General features: G+C 28.6%; 1 protein-coding gene across 1 annotated transcript in view; it reads left to right on the forward strand.

Moving 5' to 3' along the window:
• LOC128635702 (solute carrier family 22 member 6-B-like) overlaps positions 1-17,227 on the forward strand; it is a 149,733-nt gene that overhangs the window by 81,465 nt on the left and 51,041 nt on the right. Inside the window, exon 3 of the mRNA XM_053688828.1 lies at positions 1,373-1,527. Coding sequence (XP_053544803.1) covers positions 1,373-1,527 — 155 coding nt within the window. The remainder of the gene's footprint in view (positions 1-1,372; positions 1,528-17,227) is intronic.

A 17,227-nucleotide genomic window follows, 5' to 3' on the forward strand; every position in this document is an offset into this window, starting at 1 on the left:
CTGAGATAAGGGGCAGTTTGCAGAGGCTTAGATACAGGGTAATCACAGAGGTAAAAAGTATATTAATATAACTGAGATAAGGGGCAGTTTGCAGAGGCTTAGATACAAGGTAATCACAGAGGTAAAAAGTATATTAATATAACTGAGATAATTGGCAGTCTACAGAGGGTTAGATACAAGGTAATCACAGAGATAAAAAGTATATTAATATAACTGAGATAAGGGGCAATTTGCAGAGGCTTAGATACAAGGTAATCACAGAGGTAAAAAGTATATTAATATAACTGAGATAAGGGGCAGTTTGCAGAGGCTTAGATACAGGGTAATCACAGAGGTAAAAAGTATATTAATATAACTGAGATAAGGGGCAGTTTGCAGAGGCTTAGATACAAAGTAATCACAGAGGTAAAAAGTATATTAATATAACTGAGATAAGGGGCAGTTTGCAGAGGCTTAGATACAAGGTAATCACAGAGGTAAAACTGAGATAAGGGGGCAGTCTGCAGAGGCTTAGATACAGGGTAATCACAGAGGTTAAAAAGTATAACTGAGATAAGGGGCAGTCTGCAGAGGCTTAGATACAGGGTAATCACAGAGGTTAAAAAGTATAACTGAGATAAGGGGCAGTTTGCAGAGGCTTAGATACAAGGTAATCACAGAGATAAAAAGTATATTAATATAACTGAGATAAGGGGCAGTTTGCAGAGGCTTAGATACAGGGTAATCACAGAGGTAAAATGTATATTAATATAACTGAGATAAGGGGCAGTTTGCAGAGGCTTAGATACAGGGTAATCACAGAGGTAAAAAGTATATTAATATAACTGAGATAAGGGGCAGTTTGCAGAGGCTTAGATACAGGGTAATCACAGAGGTTAAAAAGTATAACTGAGATAAGGGGCAGTTTGCAGAGGCTTAGATACAGGGTAATCACAGAGGTAAAAAGTATATTAATATAACAGTGTTGGTTATGCAACACTGGGGAATGAGTAATAAAGGGATTAGCTATCTTTTAAAACAATAACAATTCTATGGTAGACTGTCCCTTTAACAACCAGAAACACCTTTTCAGGAACCTTTCTTGTTTTAAACTGTGGGTGTTTAGAGGCTGAATCCAGTTTGAATAGTGATCAATCGATAAACGCACTTCTCATTTTAACCAAAACCAAAACCTTGTTACAAGAGACAATATTGGAAAGAGTAGAATTGACCCCAATCTAAGCCAGTTGTAGTGTATTGTACAATGTGCAACCGTACGGTTTCATTAGACTGTCACCTTCTATTGCTGTAAATTACTGTTTGTATTTATCTTTCTTTAAAAAAATTCCAACATCATTTGTTTATCTGTTTTTCCCTTTCTCTCTTCCCTTAGGTTTGGGCGAAGACCTCTGAACATTTGGTCAAATCTACAGATGGCGGTAACAGGAGTCTGCGCAGCATTCGCTCCTAGCTACATCCTATACTGCGTGTTCCGTTTCCTAACAGGAACTGCACTCTCCGGCATTGTGCTCAATTCCTACTCTTTAAGTAATTTCTATTTTTTGGGTTTTCTTTGCAAAATGAGAGTAGGCGGAAGTAGAAAAAAACATAAGAAATTAGCAGTTTTTTTTAGTTTTGTCATTAGCCTTACTAATTTCCCCAATGCTATGAAGTTGGCAAAGCTTTACCAATAAATAGAACAGCTATACTGAATTTTATAGCTGTATGGAGCATGTGATGGCAAGGAGCAATTACAGAAGAAACAGCTCATTATTTAGAAATAACGCACATTCTGAGTACAGTGTTCTCTACGGTGCCTATTTAGGGCCACATTACAAGTGAAGCACTATTTATTGCTACCAATCACGCGCTAACTCCGCAAGAAGTAAGCTTTTTGCGCATGTTGGGTAGCGCTCGTATTACAAGTTGAAAGTAAACAGTTTTCATTCATGCGCTATCCCAAAGCATGCAAAAAGCTGGTTAGACTATCGCGATCACGTTAACGTATTTCCCCATAAAAGTCAATGGAGCAAGAAAAGTGGAAAAAACCTAACACTCTACTCGCGCGCAGACTCAATGACATATTCTCAAGTGCGCTATACGAATACTTCACATCCCAGTGCTCTTCACATAGCAGGAGGTTTTATAAATCATTACACTACTAGCACCAAACAGTGAATATGACCTTATCAGTCTCTGGCAATGACTCACTTGAACCAAGTTACATTAAATGTTGCTCTATTAAATCGAATAGATCTAACCAAATGCTTAAATGAAATAGTCATTACAAATCTATGACCAGGCTTATACCCTGACACACAAAGGATTCCAAGCTTAAACACGGCAGATGACAGTGGATAGGGACTTGGAACCTAAGATGACCTCAGCATAAGTGACAATGGACAAATAGGTCATCAAAGTGACAAGAGGGAGGTATGTGAGATAAAATAAAGTCCTTAAACTACTTGCCATTTATCCACTCCGTATGCCCCACCGTGTTAATAAGTAAGCGCTGCTGAGGATAGAATTCCCACTTTGTACTAATTTAATTTAACAAACCATCTTCCCTTTATCTAATTTTTCTGACGTTATCAAGGGGTATATTTATTATAGTGCGAGCGGACATGATGCGATGTAGCGTATTATGTCCGCCGCACAGCGATAAATGCAGATAGCATACGCATTTATCATTGCACCAGCAGTTTTTGTGAACTACTGGAGCAATGCCTCCCCCTGCAGATTTGCGGCCAATCGGCCGCTAGCAGAGGGTGTCAATCAACCCATATTCGATCAGGTTGATTTCTGTCCGCGGCCTCAGGGCAGGCAGAAAAGTCTTGCCGCAAACAAGTGGCGTCCCCCAAGTCTCTACTGTACTTATGTATATCTCGCTATATAATGTTAGATAGTTGTTGCACTAACAGCCAGCTTTAACTTTAAACTAACCTGGTATTATTTCCCCTATTTCTCTTCTTCATAATGGTGACCTAAACGGAATAGTGCAAGATAAAGGAGTGATTTGAACACATAATGTGCATATAGGAGGTTGTCTATTGTTGTTCTTAACCTATAGGATGTCGTTTCTGGTTTTAAAAGCATGGGTGTTCCTGCCCGTACTCACGCTATGACTTACGGCATGATAGCCGAAACGCGTTAGCGATCCTGACAGACATACCACCATATTATTGCCCTCTCTTGTACTTGTTTTTACTTGAAAAAGAAATAAAGGAGCTATGTTTTAATCGCAAGTGAAAAGAGTCTCCGGGTTCAATTAAGTTAATTTTGCCATACAGTATATTCTTTACATAGCAGACTATGTTCTATTTATTCATAAATACATTTATATATACTGTATATAATGTTTTTTGGAGAGAGAGAGAGAGAGAGAGAGAGAGAGTGAGATGATTATATGTAGTTAGATATATATATATATAATGTTTTTTGGAGAGATAGAGTGAGATGATTATATGTAGTTAGATATATATATATATAATGTTTTTTGGAGAGAGAGAGAGTGAGATGATTATATGTAGTTAGAGATATATATATAATGTTTTTGGAGAGAGAGAGTGAGATGATTATATGTAGTAATATAATGTTTTTGGTGAGAGAGAGTGAGATGATTATATGTAGTTAGATATATATATATAATGTTTTTTGGTGAGAGAGAGTGAGATGATTATATGTAGTTAGATATATATATATAATGTTTTTTGGTGAGAGAGAGTGAGATGATTATATGTAGTTAGATATATATATATATAATGTTTTTTGGAGAGAGAGAGTGAGATGATTATATGTAGTTAGATATATATATATAATGTTTTTTGGAGAGAGAGAGTGAGATGATTATATGTAGTTAGAGATATATATATATAATGTTTTTTGGAGAGAGAGAGTGAGATGATTATATGTAGTTAGATATATATATATAATGTTTTTTGGTGAGAGAGTGAGATGATTATATGTAGTTAGAGATATATATATAATGTTTTTTGGTGAAAGAGAGTGAGATGATTATATGTAGTTAGATATATATATATAATGTTTTTTGGAGAGAGAGAGTGAGATGATTATATGTAGTTAGAGATATATATATAATATTTTTTGGAGAGAGAGAGTGAGATGATTATATGTAGTTAGAGAGATATATATATATAATGTTTTTGGTGAGAGAGAGTGAGATGATTATATGTAGTTAGAGATATATATATATAATGTTTTTTGGAGAGAGAGAGTGAGATGATTATATGTAGTTAGATATATATATATATAATGTTTTTGGTGAGAGAGAGTGAGATGATTATATGTAGTTAGAGATATATATATATATAATGTTTTTTGGTGAGAGAGAGTGAGATGATTATATGTAGTTAGATATATATATATAATGTTTTTTGGTGAGAGAGAGTGAGATGATTATATGTAGTTAGAGATATATATATATATATAATGTTTTTGGAGAGAGAGAGTGAGATGATTATATGTAGTTAGATATATAGATATAATGTTTTTTGGAGAGAGAGAGTGAGATGATTATATGTAGTTTGAGAGATATATATAATGTTTTTTGGTGAGAGAGAGTGAGATGATTATATGTAGTTAGATATATATATATAATGTTTTTTGGTGAGAGAGACTGAGATGATTATATGTAGTTAGATATATATATATATATAATGTTTTTTGGTGAGAGAGAGTGAGATGATTATATGTAGTTAGATATATATATATATAATGTTTTTTGGTGAGAGAGAGTGAGATGATTATATGTAGTTAGATATATATATATATAATGTTTTTTGGAGAGAGAGAGTGAGATGATTATATGTAGTTAGAGATATATATATATAATGTTTTTTGGAGAGAGAGAGTGAGATGATTATATGTAGTTAGATATATATATATAATGTTTTTTGGTGAGAGAGTGAGATGATTATATGTAGTTAGAGATATATATATATAATGTTTTTTGGTGAGAGAGTGAGATGATTATATGTAGTTAGAGATATATATATAATGTTTTTTGGTGAGAGAGAGTGAGATGATTATATGTAGTTAGAGACATATATATATAATGTTTTTTGGTGAGAGAGTGAGATGATTATATGTAGTTAGAGATATATATATAATGTTTTTTGGAGAGAGAGAGTGAGATGATTATATGTAGTTAGATATATATATATAATGTTTTTTGGTGAAAGAGAGTGAGATGATTATATGTAGTTAGATATATATATATAATGTTTTTTGGAGAGAGAGAGTGAGATGATTATATGTAGTTAGATATATATATATAATGTTTTTTGGTGAGAGAGTGAGATGATTATATGTAGTTAGATATATATATATAATGTTTTTTGGTGAGAGAGTGAGATGATTATATGTAGTTAGATATATATATATATAATGTTTTTTGGTGAAAGAGAGTGAGATGATTATATGTAGTTAGATATATATATATAATGTTTTTTGGAGAGAGAGAGTGAGATGATTATATGTAGTTAGATATATATATATAATGTTTTTTGGTGAGAGAGAGTGAGATGATTATATGTAGTTAGATATATATATATAATGTTTTTTGGAGAGAGAGAGTGAGATGATTATATGTAGTTAGATATATATATATATAATGTTTTTTGGAGAGAGAGAGTGAGATGATTATATGTAGTTAGATATATATATAATGTTTTTTGGTGAGAGAGAGTGAGATGATTATATGTAGTTAGATATATATATAATGTTTTTTGGAGAGAGAGAGTGAGATGATTATATGTAGTTAGATATATATATATAATGTTTTTTGGTGAGAGAGTGAGATGATTATATGTAGTTAGAGATATATATATAATGTTTTTTGGAGAGAGAGAGTGAGATGATTATATGTAGTTAGAGATATATATATAATGTTTTTTGGAGAGAGAGAGTGAGATGATTATATGTAGTTAGATATAGATATATAATGTTTTTTGGTGAGAGAGAGTGAGATGATTATATGTAGTTAGATATATATATATATAATGTTTTTTGGTGAAAGAGAGTGAGATGATTATATGTAGTTAGATATATATATATATATATAATGTTTTTTGGAGAGAGAGAGTGAGATGATTATATGTAGTTAGATATATATATATATATATATATATAATGTTTTTTGGTGAGAGAGAGTGAGATGATTATATGTAGTTAGATATATATATAATGTTTTTTGGAGAGAGAGAGTGAGATGATTATATGTAGTTAGATATAGATATATATATAATGTTTTTTGGTGAGAGAGAGTGAGATCATTATATGTAGTTAGATATATATATATATAATGTTTTTTGGAGAGATAGAGTGAGATGATTATATGTAGTTAGATATATATATATATAATGTTTTTTGGTGAGAGAGAGTGAGATGATTATATGTAGTTAGATATATATATATAATGTTTTTTGGTGAGAGAGAGTGAGATGATTATATGTAGTTAGATATATATATATATATAATGTTTTTTGGAGAGAGAGAGTGAGATGATTATATGTAGTTAGATATATATATATATATAATGTTTTTTGGTGAGAGAGAGTGAGATGATTATATGTAGTTAGATATATATATATATAATGTTTTTTGGAGAGAGAGAGTGAGATGATTATATGTAGTTAGAGATATATATATATAATGTTTTTTGGAGAGAGAGAGTGAGATGATTATATGTAGTTAGATATATATATATATAATGTTTTTTGGAGAGAGAGAGTGAGATGATTATATGTAGTTAGAGAGATATATATATAATGTTTTTTGGAGAGAGAGAGTGAGATGATTATATGTAGTTAGAGATATATATATAATATTTTTTGGAGAGAGAGAGTGAGATGATTATATGTAGTTAGATATATATATATAATGTTTTTTGGAGAGAGAGAGTGAGATGATTATATGTAGTTAGAGATATATATATATAATGTTTTTTGGAGAGAGAGAGTGAGATGATTATATGTAGTTAGATATATATATATATAATGTTTTTTGGAGAGAGAGAGTGAGATGATTATATGTAGTTAGAGAGATATATATATAATGTTTTTTGGAGAGAGAGAGTGAGATGATTATATGTAGTTAGATATATATATATATAATGTTTTTTGGAGAGAGAGAGTGAGATGATTATATGTAGTTAGATATATATATAATATTTTTTGGAGAGAGAGAGTGAGATGATTATATGTAGTTAGATATATATATAATGTTTTTTGGAGAGAGAGAGTGAGATGATTATATGTAGTTAGATATATATATATAATGTTTTTTGGTGAGAGAGAGTGAGATGATTATATGTAGTTAGAGATATATATATAATGTTTTTTGGAGAGAGAGAGTGAGATGATTATATGTAGTTAGATATATATATATAATGTTTTTGGAGAGAGAGAGTGAGATGATTATATGTAGTTAGATACATATATATATATAATGTTTTTTGGAGAGAGAGAGTGAGATGATTATATGTAGTTAGATATATATATATAATGTTTTTTGGAGAGAGAGAGTGAGATGATTATATGTAGTTAGATATATATATATATAATGTTTTTTGGAGAGAGAGAGTGAGATGATTATATGTAGTTAGATATATATATATATAATGTTTTTTGGTGAGATAGAGTGAGATGATTATATGTAGTTAGATATATATATATATATAATGTTTTTGGTGAGAGAGAGTGAGATGATTATATGTAGTTATTGATATATATATAATGTTTTTTGGTGAGAGAGAGTGAGATGATTATATGTAGTTATTGATATATATATAATGTTTTTTGGAGAGAGAGAGTGAGATGATTATATGTAGTTAGATATATATATATAATGTTTTTGGTGAGAGAGAGTGAGATGATTATATGTAGTTAGAGATATATATATATATAATGTTTTTTGGTGAGAGAGAGTGAGATGATTATATGTAGTTAGATATATATATATATAATGTTTTTGGAGAGAGAGAGTGAGATGATTATATGTAGTTAGAGATATATATATAATGTTTTTGGAGAGAGAGAGTGAGATGATTATATGTAGTTAGATACATATATATATATAATGTTTTTTGGAGAGAGAGAGTGAGATGATTATATGTAGTTAGATATATATATATAATGTTTTTTGGAGAGAGAGAGTGAGATGATTATATGTAGTTAGATATATATATATAATGTTTTTTTGGAGAGAGAGAGTGAGATGATTATATGTAGTTAGATATATATATATATAATGTTTTTTGGTGAGATAGAGTGAGATGATTATATGTAGTTAGATATATATATATATAATGTTTTTGGTGAGAGAGAGTGAGATGATTATATGTAGTTATTGATATATATATATAATGTTTTTTGGTGAGAGAGAGTGAGATGATTATATGTAGTTATTGATATATATATAATGTTTTTTGGAGAGAGAGAGTGAGATGATTATATGTAGTTAGATATATATATATAATGTTTTTGGTGAGAGAGAGTGAGATGATTATATGTAGTTAGAGATATATATATATAATGTTTTTTGGTGAGAGAGAGTGAGATGATTATATGTAGTTAGATATATATATATATAATGTTTTTGGAGAGAGAGAGTGAGATGATTATATGTAGTTAGATATATATATAATGTTTTTTGGAGAGAGAGAGTGAGATGATTATATGTAGTTATATATATATATATATAATGTTTTTTGGAGAGAGAGAGTGAGATGATTATATGTAGTTAGAGATATATATATAATGTTTTTTGGAGAGAGAGAGTGAGATGATTATATGTAGTTAGAGATATATATATATAATGTTTTTTGGAGAGAGAGAGTGAGATGATTATATGTAGTTAGATATATATATATATAATGTTTTTTGGTGAGAGAGAGTGAGATGATTATATGTAGTTAGATATATATATATATAATGTTTTTGGTGAGAGAGAGTGAGATGATTATATGTAGTTAGATATATATATATATAATGTTTTTTGGAGAGAGAGAGTGAGATGATTATATGTAGTTAGATATATATATATATAATGTTTTTTGGTGAGAGAGAGTGAGATGATTATATGTAGTTAGATATATATAATATATAATGTTTTTGGTGAGAGAGAGTGAGATGATTATATGTAGTTAGAGATATATATATAATGTTTTTTGGAGAGAGAGAGTGAGATGATTATATGTAGTTAGAGATATATATATAATGTTTTTTGGAGAGAGAGAGTGAGATGATTATATGTAGTTAGATATATATATAATGTTTTTTGGTGAGAGAGAGTGAGATGATTATATGTAGTTAGATATATATATATATAATGTTTTTTGGAGAGAGAGAGTGAGATGATTATATGTAGTTAGATATATATATATAATGTTTTTTGGAGAGAGAGAGTGAGATGATTATATGTAGTTAGAGATATATATATATATAATGTTTTTTGGTGAGAGAGAGTGAGATGATTATATGTAGTTAGATATATATATATAATGTTTTTTGGAGAGAGAGAGTGAGATGATTATATGTAGTTAGATATATATATATAATGTTTTTTGGTGAGAGAGAGTGAGATGATTATATGTAGTTAGAGATATATATATAATGTTTTTTGGAGAGAGAGGGTGAGATGATTATATGTAGTTAGATATATATATAATGTTTTTTGGTGAGAGAGAGTGAGATGATTATATGTAGTTATATATATATATATATAATGTTTTTTGGAGAGAGAGAGTGAGATGATTATATGTAGTTAGATATATATATATATATAATGTTTTTTGGTGAGAGAGAGTGAGATGATAATATGTAGTTAGATATATATATATAATGTTTTTTGGAGAGAGAGAGTGAGATGATTATATGTAGTTAGAGATATATATATAATATTTTTTGGAGAGAGAGAGTGAGATGATTATATGTAGTTAGATATATATATATAATGTTTTTTTGGAGAGAGAGAGTGAGATGATTATATGTAGTTAGATATATATATATATAATGTTTTTTGGTGAGAGAGAGTGAGATGATTATATGTAGTTAGATATATATATATATAATGTTTTTTGGTGAGAGAGAGTGAGATGATTATATGTAGTTAGATATATATATATAATGTTTTTTGGAGAGAGAGAGTGAGATGATTATATGTAGTTAGATATATATATATATAATGTTTTTTGGTGAGAGAGAGTGAGATGATTATATGTAGTTAGATATATATATATATAATGTTTTTTGGTGAGAGAGAGTGAGATGATTATATGTAGTTAGAGATATATATATAATGTTTTTTTGGAGAGAGAGAGTGAGATGATTATATGTAGTTAGAGATATATATATAATGTTTTTTGGAGAGAGAGAGTGAGATGATTATATGTAGTTATTGATATATATATAATGTTTTTTGGAGAGAGAGAGTGAGATGATTATATGTAGTTAGATATATATATATAATGTTTTTTGGAGAGAGAGAGTGAGATGATTATATGTAGTTAGAGATATATATATATAATGTTTTTTGGTGAGAGAGAGTGAGATGATTATATGTAGTTAGATATATATATATAATGTTTTTTGGAGAGAGAGAGTGAGATGATTATATGTAGTTAGATATATATATATAATGTTTTTTGGTGAGAGAGAGTGAGATGATTATATGTAGTTAGAGATATATATATAATGTTTTTTGGAGAGAGAGGGTGAGATGATTATATGTAGTTAGATATATATATAATGTTTTTTGGTGAGAGAGAGTGAGATGATTATATGTAGTTATATATATATATATATAATGTTTTTTGGAGAGAGAGAGTGAGATGATTATATGTAGTTAGATATATATATATATATAATGTTTTTTGGTGAGAGAGAGTGAGATGATTATATGTAGTTAGATATATATATATAATGTTTTTTGGAGAGAGAGAGTGAGATGATTATATGTAGTTAGAGATATATATATAATATTTTTTGGAGAGAGAGAGTGAGATGATTATATGTAGTTAGATATTATATATATAATGTTTTTTGGAGAGAGAGAGTGAGATGATTATATGTAGTTAGAGATATATATATATAATGTTTTTTGGAGAGAGAGAGAGAGATGATTATATGTAGTTAGATATATATATATATAATGTTTTTTGGTGAGAGAGAGTGAGATGATTATATGTAGTTAGATATATATATATAATGTTTTTTGGTGAGAGAGAGTGAGATGATTATATGTAGTTAGATATATATATAATGTTTTTGGTGAGAGAGAGTGAGATGATTATATGTAGTTAGATATATATATATATATAATGTTTTTTGGAGAGAGAGAGTGAGATGATTATATGTAGTTAGATATATATATATATAATGTTTTTTGGTGAGATAGAGTGAGATGATTATATGTAGTTAGATATAGATATATAATGTTTTTTTGAGAGAGAGAGTGAGATGATTATATGTAGTTAGATATATATATATATAATGTTTTTGGAGAGAGAGAGTGAGATGATTATATGTAGTTAGAGATATATATATATAATGTTTTTTTGGAGAGAGAGAGTGAGATGATTATATGTAGTTAGAGATATATATATAATGTTTTTTGGTGAGAGAGACTGAGATGATTATATGTAGTTAGATATATATATATATAATGTTTTTTGGAGAGAGAGAGTGAGATGATTATATGTAGTTAGATATATATATAATGTTTTTTGGAGAGAGAGGGTGAGATGATTATATGTAGTTAGATATATATATATAATGTTTTTTGGAGAGAGAGAGTGAGATGATTATATGTAGTTAGATATATATATATATAATGTTTTTTGGAGAGAGAGAGTGAGATGATTATATGTAGTTAGATACATATATATAATGTTTTTTGGAGAGAGAGAGTGAGATGATTATATGTAGTTAGATATATATATAATGTTTTTGGAGAGAGAGAGTGAGATGATTATATGTAGTTAGATACATATATATAATGTTTTTTGGAGAGAGAGAGTGAGATGATTATATGTAGTTAGATACATATATATAATGTTTTTTGGAGAGAGAGAGTGAGATGATTATATGTAGTTAGATACATATATATAATGTTTTTTGGAGAGAGAGAGTGAGATGATTATATGTAGTTAGATACATATATATAATGTTTTTTGGAGAGAGAGAGTGAGATGATTATATGTAGTTAGAGATATATATATATAATGTTTTTTGGAGAGAGAGAGTGAGATGATTATATGTAGTTAGAGAGATATATATATAATGTTTTTTGGAGAGAGAGAGTGAGATGATTATATGTAGTTAGATATGTATATATAATGTTTTTTGTAGAGAGAGAGTGAGATGATTATATGTAGTTAGATATATATATATATAATGTTTTTTGGTGAGAGAGAGTGAGATGATTATATGTAGTTAGATATATATATATATAATGTTTTTTGGTGAGAGAGAGTGAGATGATTATATGTAGTTAGATATATATATATATATAATGTTTTTTGGTGAGAGAGAGTGAGATGATTATATGTAGTTAGATATATATATATAATGTTTTTTGGAGAGAGAGAGTGAGATGATTATATGTAGTTATTGATATATATATAATGTTTTTGGAGAGAGAGAGTGAGATGATTATATGTAGTTAGAGATATATATATATATATATATATATATATATATATATATATATATAATGTTTTTTGGAGAGAGAGAGTGAGATGATTATATGTAGTTAGATATATATATATATAATGTTTTTTGGAGAGAGAGGGTGAGATGATTATATGTAGTTAGATATATATATATATAATGTTTTTTGGAGAGAGAGAGTGAGATGATTATATGTAGTTAGAGATATATATATATAATGTTTTTTGGAGAGAGAGAGTGAGATGATTATATGTAGTTAGAGATATATATATATAATGTTTTTTGGAGAGAGAGGGTGAGATGATTATATGTAGTTAGATATATATATATAATGTTTTTTGGAGAGAGAGAGTGAGATGATTATATGTAGTTAGAGATATATATATAATGTTTTTTGGTGAGAGAGAGAGTGAGATGATTATATGTAGTTAGAGATATATATATAATGTTTTTTGGAGAGAGAGAGTGAGATGATTATATGTAGTTAGATATATATATATAATGTTTTTTGGTGAGAGAGAGTGAGATGATTATATGTAGTTAGATATATATATATAATGTTTTTTGGAGAGAGAGAGTGAGATGATTATATGTAGTTATTGATATATATATAATGTTTTTGGAGAGAGAGAGTGAGATGATTATATGTAGTTAGAGATATATATATATATATATATATATATATATATATATATATATAATGTTTTTTGGAGAGAGAGAGTGAGATGATTATATGTAGTTAGAGATATATATATAATGTTTTTTGGAGAGAGAGGGTGAGATGATTATATGTAGTTAGAGATATATATATATAATGTTTTTTGGTGAGAGAGAGTGAGATGATTATATGTAGTTAGAGAGATATATATATATAATGTTTTTTGGTGAGAGAGAGAGTGAGATGATTATATGTAGTTAGAGATATATATATAATGTTTTTGGAGAGAGAGAGTGAGATGATTATATGTAGTTAGATATATATATATATAATGTTTTTTGGAGAGAGAGAGTGAGATGATTATATGTAGTTAGAGATATATATAATGTTTTTTGGAGAGAGAGAGTGAGATGATTATATGTAGTTAGAGATATATATATAATGTTTTTTGGAGAGAGAGAGTGAGATGATTATATGTAGTTAGATATATATATATAATGTTTTTTGGTGAGAGAGACTGAGATGATTATATGTAGTTAGATATATATATATATATAGGCTTACCATAATTTTTAAAGGTGAAACTGGGACCACCTGTTGCGGTGCCAGTGGGGGTGTGGTCAGGGGTGTGGTCAAGGGACGTGGCTATTACCGGTCCCTTTAAAGTAGTAGCTTTTATGTGCGTAATGTTTTGTGGATACTCTACCCTTCCTCAGTCAAACAACAAGTGAATCACACAGTTTAAATAGACCATAACACCACCCCCTAGTAAAAAAGGCACCATTATGTTGTCATGGCAACCCATACACAATATTAGCAAATAAATCATTCATCTAAATCTCAGATTCTAAATAATGCCAAACATCAAGCATAATTACCAAGTTCATAAAATAGTGACAAGCATACATCACACAATTTAATATCTGCAGTGTAATATGTGTTTTATGTGTCTAATTAAGGAACAGAACCGAATACTGATAAGGCATAAATACAACATTGAATGAAAGTAAAAAAGAAACACGTACCTGCTATAGCTGTTTAAGAGGCTACTCTATACCATAATGCAGGAAGATTATAGCCAAAATGCTATTCTGCATGAAGTAAAGCAAGATCCAGGCCAAAAAATCCTGCCTGTATGCACTTCCTGTTCATACTCATATGATTCCCCTAAAGGTTTATTACCGGCAATGACACCAAGGGTCGGGGGGGAGAAGGTGTTAAATTCTTAGAAAAATAAACCAAGTAGTACTACAAAATAAAAAAAAACCTATGCTGCTCACCTGTATTACTAAATGTAAACTTTGAAGGACACGAACGTTAAGCTAAGCAGGGCTGTATGTAACAAAGTACCAGCATCCAACTATGCTGGAGAGCCACAGTCCAGTCAGGTGGTCTGAAACCCGGACACATGATTTGAAACCTGGAGGTGGCAACCCTACTGGGACAGAATGAACAACTGGGTGGGACACTGGGACAGCGCCTCCAAACCGGGACAATCCCAGTAAAAGTGGGACTTCTGGTAAGCCTATATATATATAATGTTTTTTGGAGAGAGAGAGTGAGATGATTATATGTAGTTAGATATATATATATATAATGTTTTTTGGAGAGAGAGAGTGAGATGATTATATGTAGTTAGATATAGATATATAATGTTTTTTGGAGAGAGAGAGTGAGATGATTATATGTAGTTAGATATATATATAATGTTTTTTGGAGAGAGAGAGTGAGATGATTATATGTAGTTAGAGAGATATATATATAATGTTTTCTGGAGAGAGAGAGTGAGATGATTATATGTAGTTAGAGAGATATATATATATAATGTTTTTTGGAGAGAGAGAGTGAGATGATTATATGTAGTTAGAGATATATATATATAATGTTTTTTGGAGAGAGTGAGATGATTATATGTAGTTAGATATATATATATATAATGTTTTTTGGAGAGAGAGAGTGAGATGATTATATGTAGTTAGATATATATATATAATGTTTTTTGGAGAGAGAGAGTGAGATGATTATATGTAGTTAGAGATATATATATAATGTTTTTTGGAGAGAGAGGGTGAGATGATTATATGTAGTTAGAGATATATATATAATGTTTTTTGGAGAGAGAGAGTGAGATGATTATATGTAGTTAGAGATATATATATATAATGTTTTCTGGAGAGAGAGAGTGAGATGATTATATGTAGTTAGATATAGATATATAATGTTTTTTGGAGAGAGTGAGATGATTATATGTAGTTAGATATATATATATATATATATATATATATATATATATAATGTTTTTTGGTGAGAGAGAGAGTGAGATGATTATATGTAGTTAGATATATATATATATATATATATATAATGTTTTTTGGAGAGAGAGAGTGAGATGATTATATGTAGTTAGATATATATATATAATGTTTTTTGGAGAGAGAGAGTGAGATGATTATATGTAGTTAGAGATATATATATAATGTTTTTTGGAGAGAGAGAGTGAGACGATTATATGTAGTTAGATATATATATATATAATGTTTTTTGGAGAGAGAGAGTGAGATGATTATATGTAGTTAGATATATATATATAATGTTTTTTGGAGAGAGAGAGAGAGAGACAGAGAGAGAGAGTGAGATGATTATATGTAGTTAGATATATATATATATATAATGTTTTTTGGTGAGAGAGAGTGAGATGATTATATGTAGTTAGATATATATATATAATGTTTTTTGGAGAGAGAGAGAGAGAGAGAGAGAGAGAGAGAGAGACAGAGACAGAGAGAGAGAGTGAGATGATTATATGTAGTTAGATATATATATATATATATATATATATATATATATATATATATATATATATAATGTTTTTGGTGAGAGAGAGTGAGATGATTATATGTAGTTAGATATATATATATATATATAATGTTTTTGGTGAGAGAGAGTGAGATGATTATATGTAGTTAGATATATATATATATATATAATGTTTTTGGAGAGAGAGAGTGAGATGATTATATGTAGTTAGATATATATATAATGTTTTTGGTGAGAGAGAGTGAGATGATTATATGTAGTTAGAGATATATATATAATGTTTTTTGGTGAGAGAGAGTAAGATGATTATATGTAGTTAGATATATATATATAATGTTTTTGGAGAGAGAGAGTGAGATGATTATATGTAGTTAGATATATATATATAATGTTTTTGGTGAGAGAGAGTGAGATGATTATATGTAGTTAGAGATATATATATAATGTTTTTTGGTGAGAGAGAGTAAGATGATTATATGTAGTTAGATATATATATATATAATGTTTTTGGAGAGAGAGAGTGAGATGATTATATGTAGTTAGATATATATATAATGTTTTTGGAGAGAGAGAGTGAGATGATTATATGTAGTTAGATATATATATATATAATGTTTTTTGGAGAGAGAGTGAGATGATTATATGTAGTTAGATATATATATATAATGTTTTTTGGAGAGAGAGAGAGAGAGACAGAGAGAGAGAGTGAGATGATTATATGTAGTTAGATATATATATATATATAATGTTTTTTGGTGAGAGAGAGTGAGATGATTATATGTAGTTAGATATATATATATATATAATGTTTTTTGGTGAGAGAGAGTGAGATGATAATATGTAGTTAGATATATATATATAATGTTTTTTGGAGAGAGAGAGAGAGAGACAGAGAGAGAGAGTGAGATGATTATATGTAGTTAGATATATATATATATATAATGTTTTTTGGTGAGAGAGAGTGAGATGATTATATGTAGTTAGATATATATATATAATGTTTTTTGGAGAGAGAGAGAGAGAGAGAGAGAGAGAGAGACAGAGACAGAGAGAGAGAGTGAGATGATTATATGTAGTTAGATAT

This window comes from Bombina bombina, chromosome 7 (assembly GCF_027579735.1).
Source record: "Bombina bombina isolate aBomBom1 chromosome 7, aBomBom1.pri, whole genome shotgun sequence".
Lineage (NCBI taxonomy): Eukaryota > Metazoa > Chordata > Amphibia > Anura > Bombinatoridae > Bombina > Bombina bombina.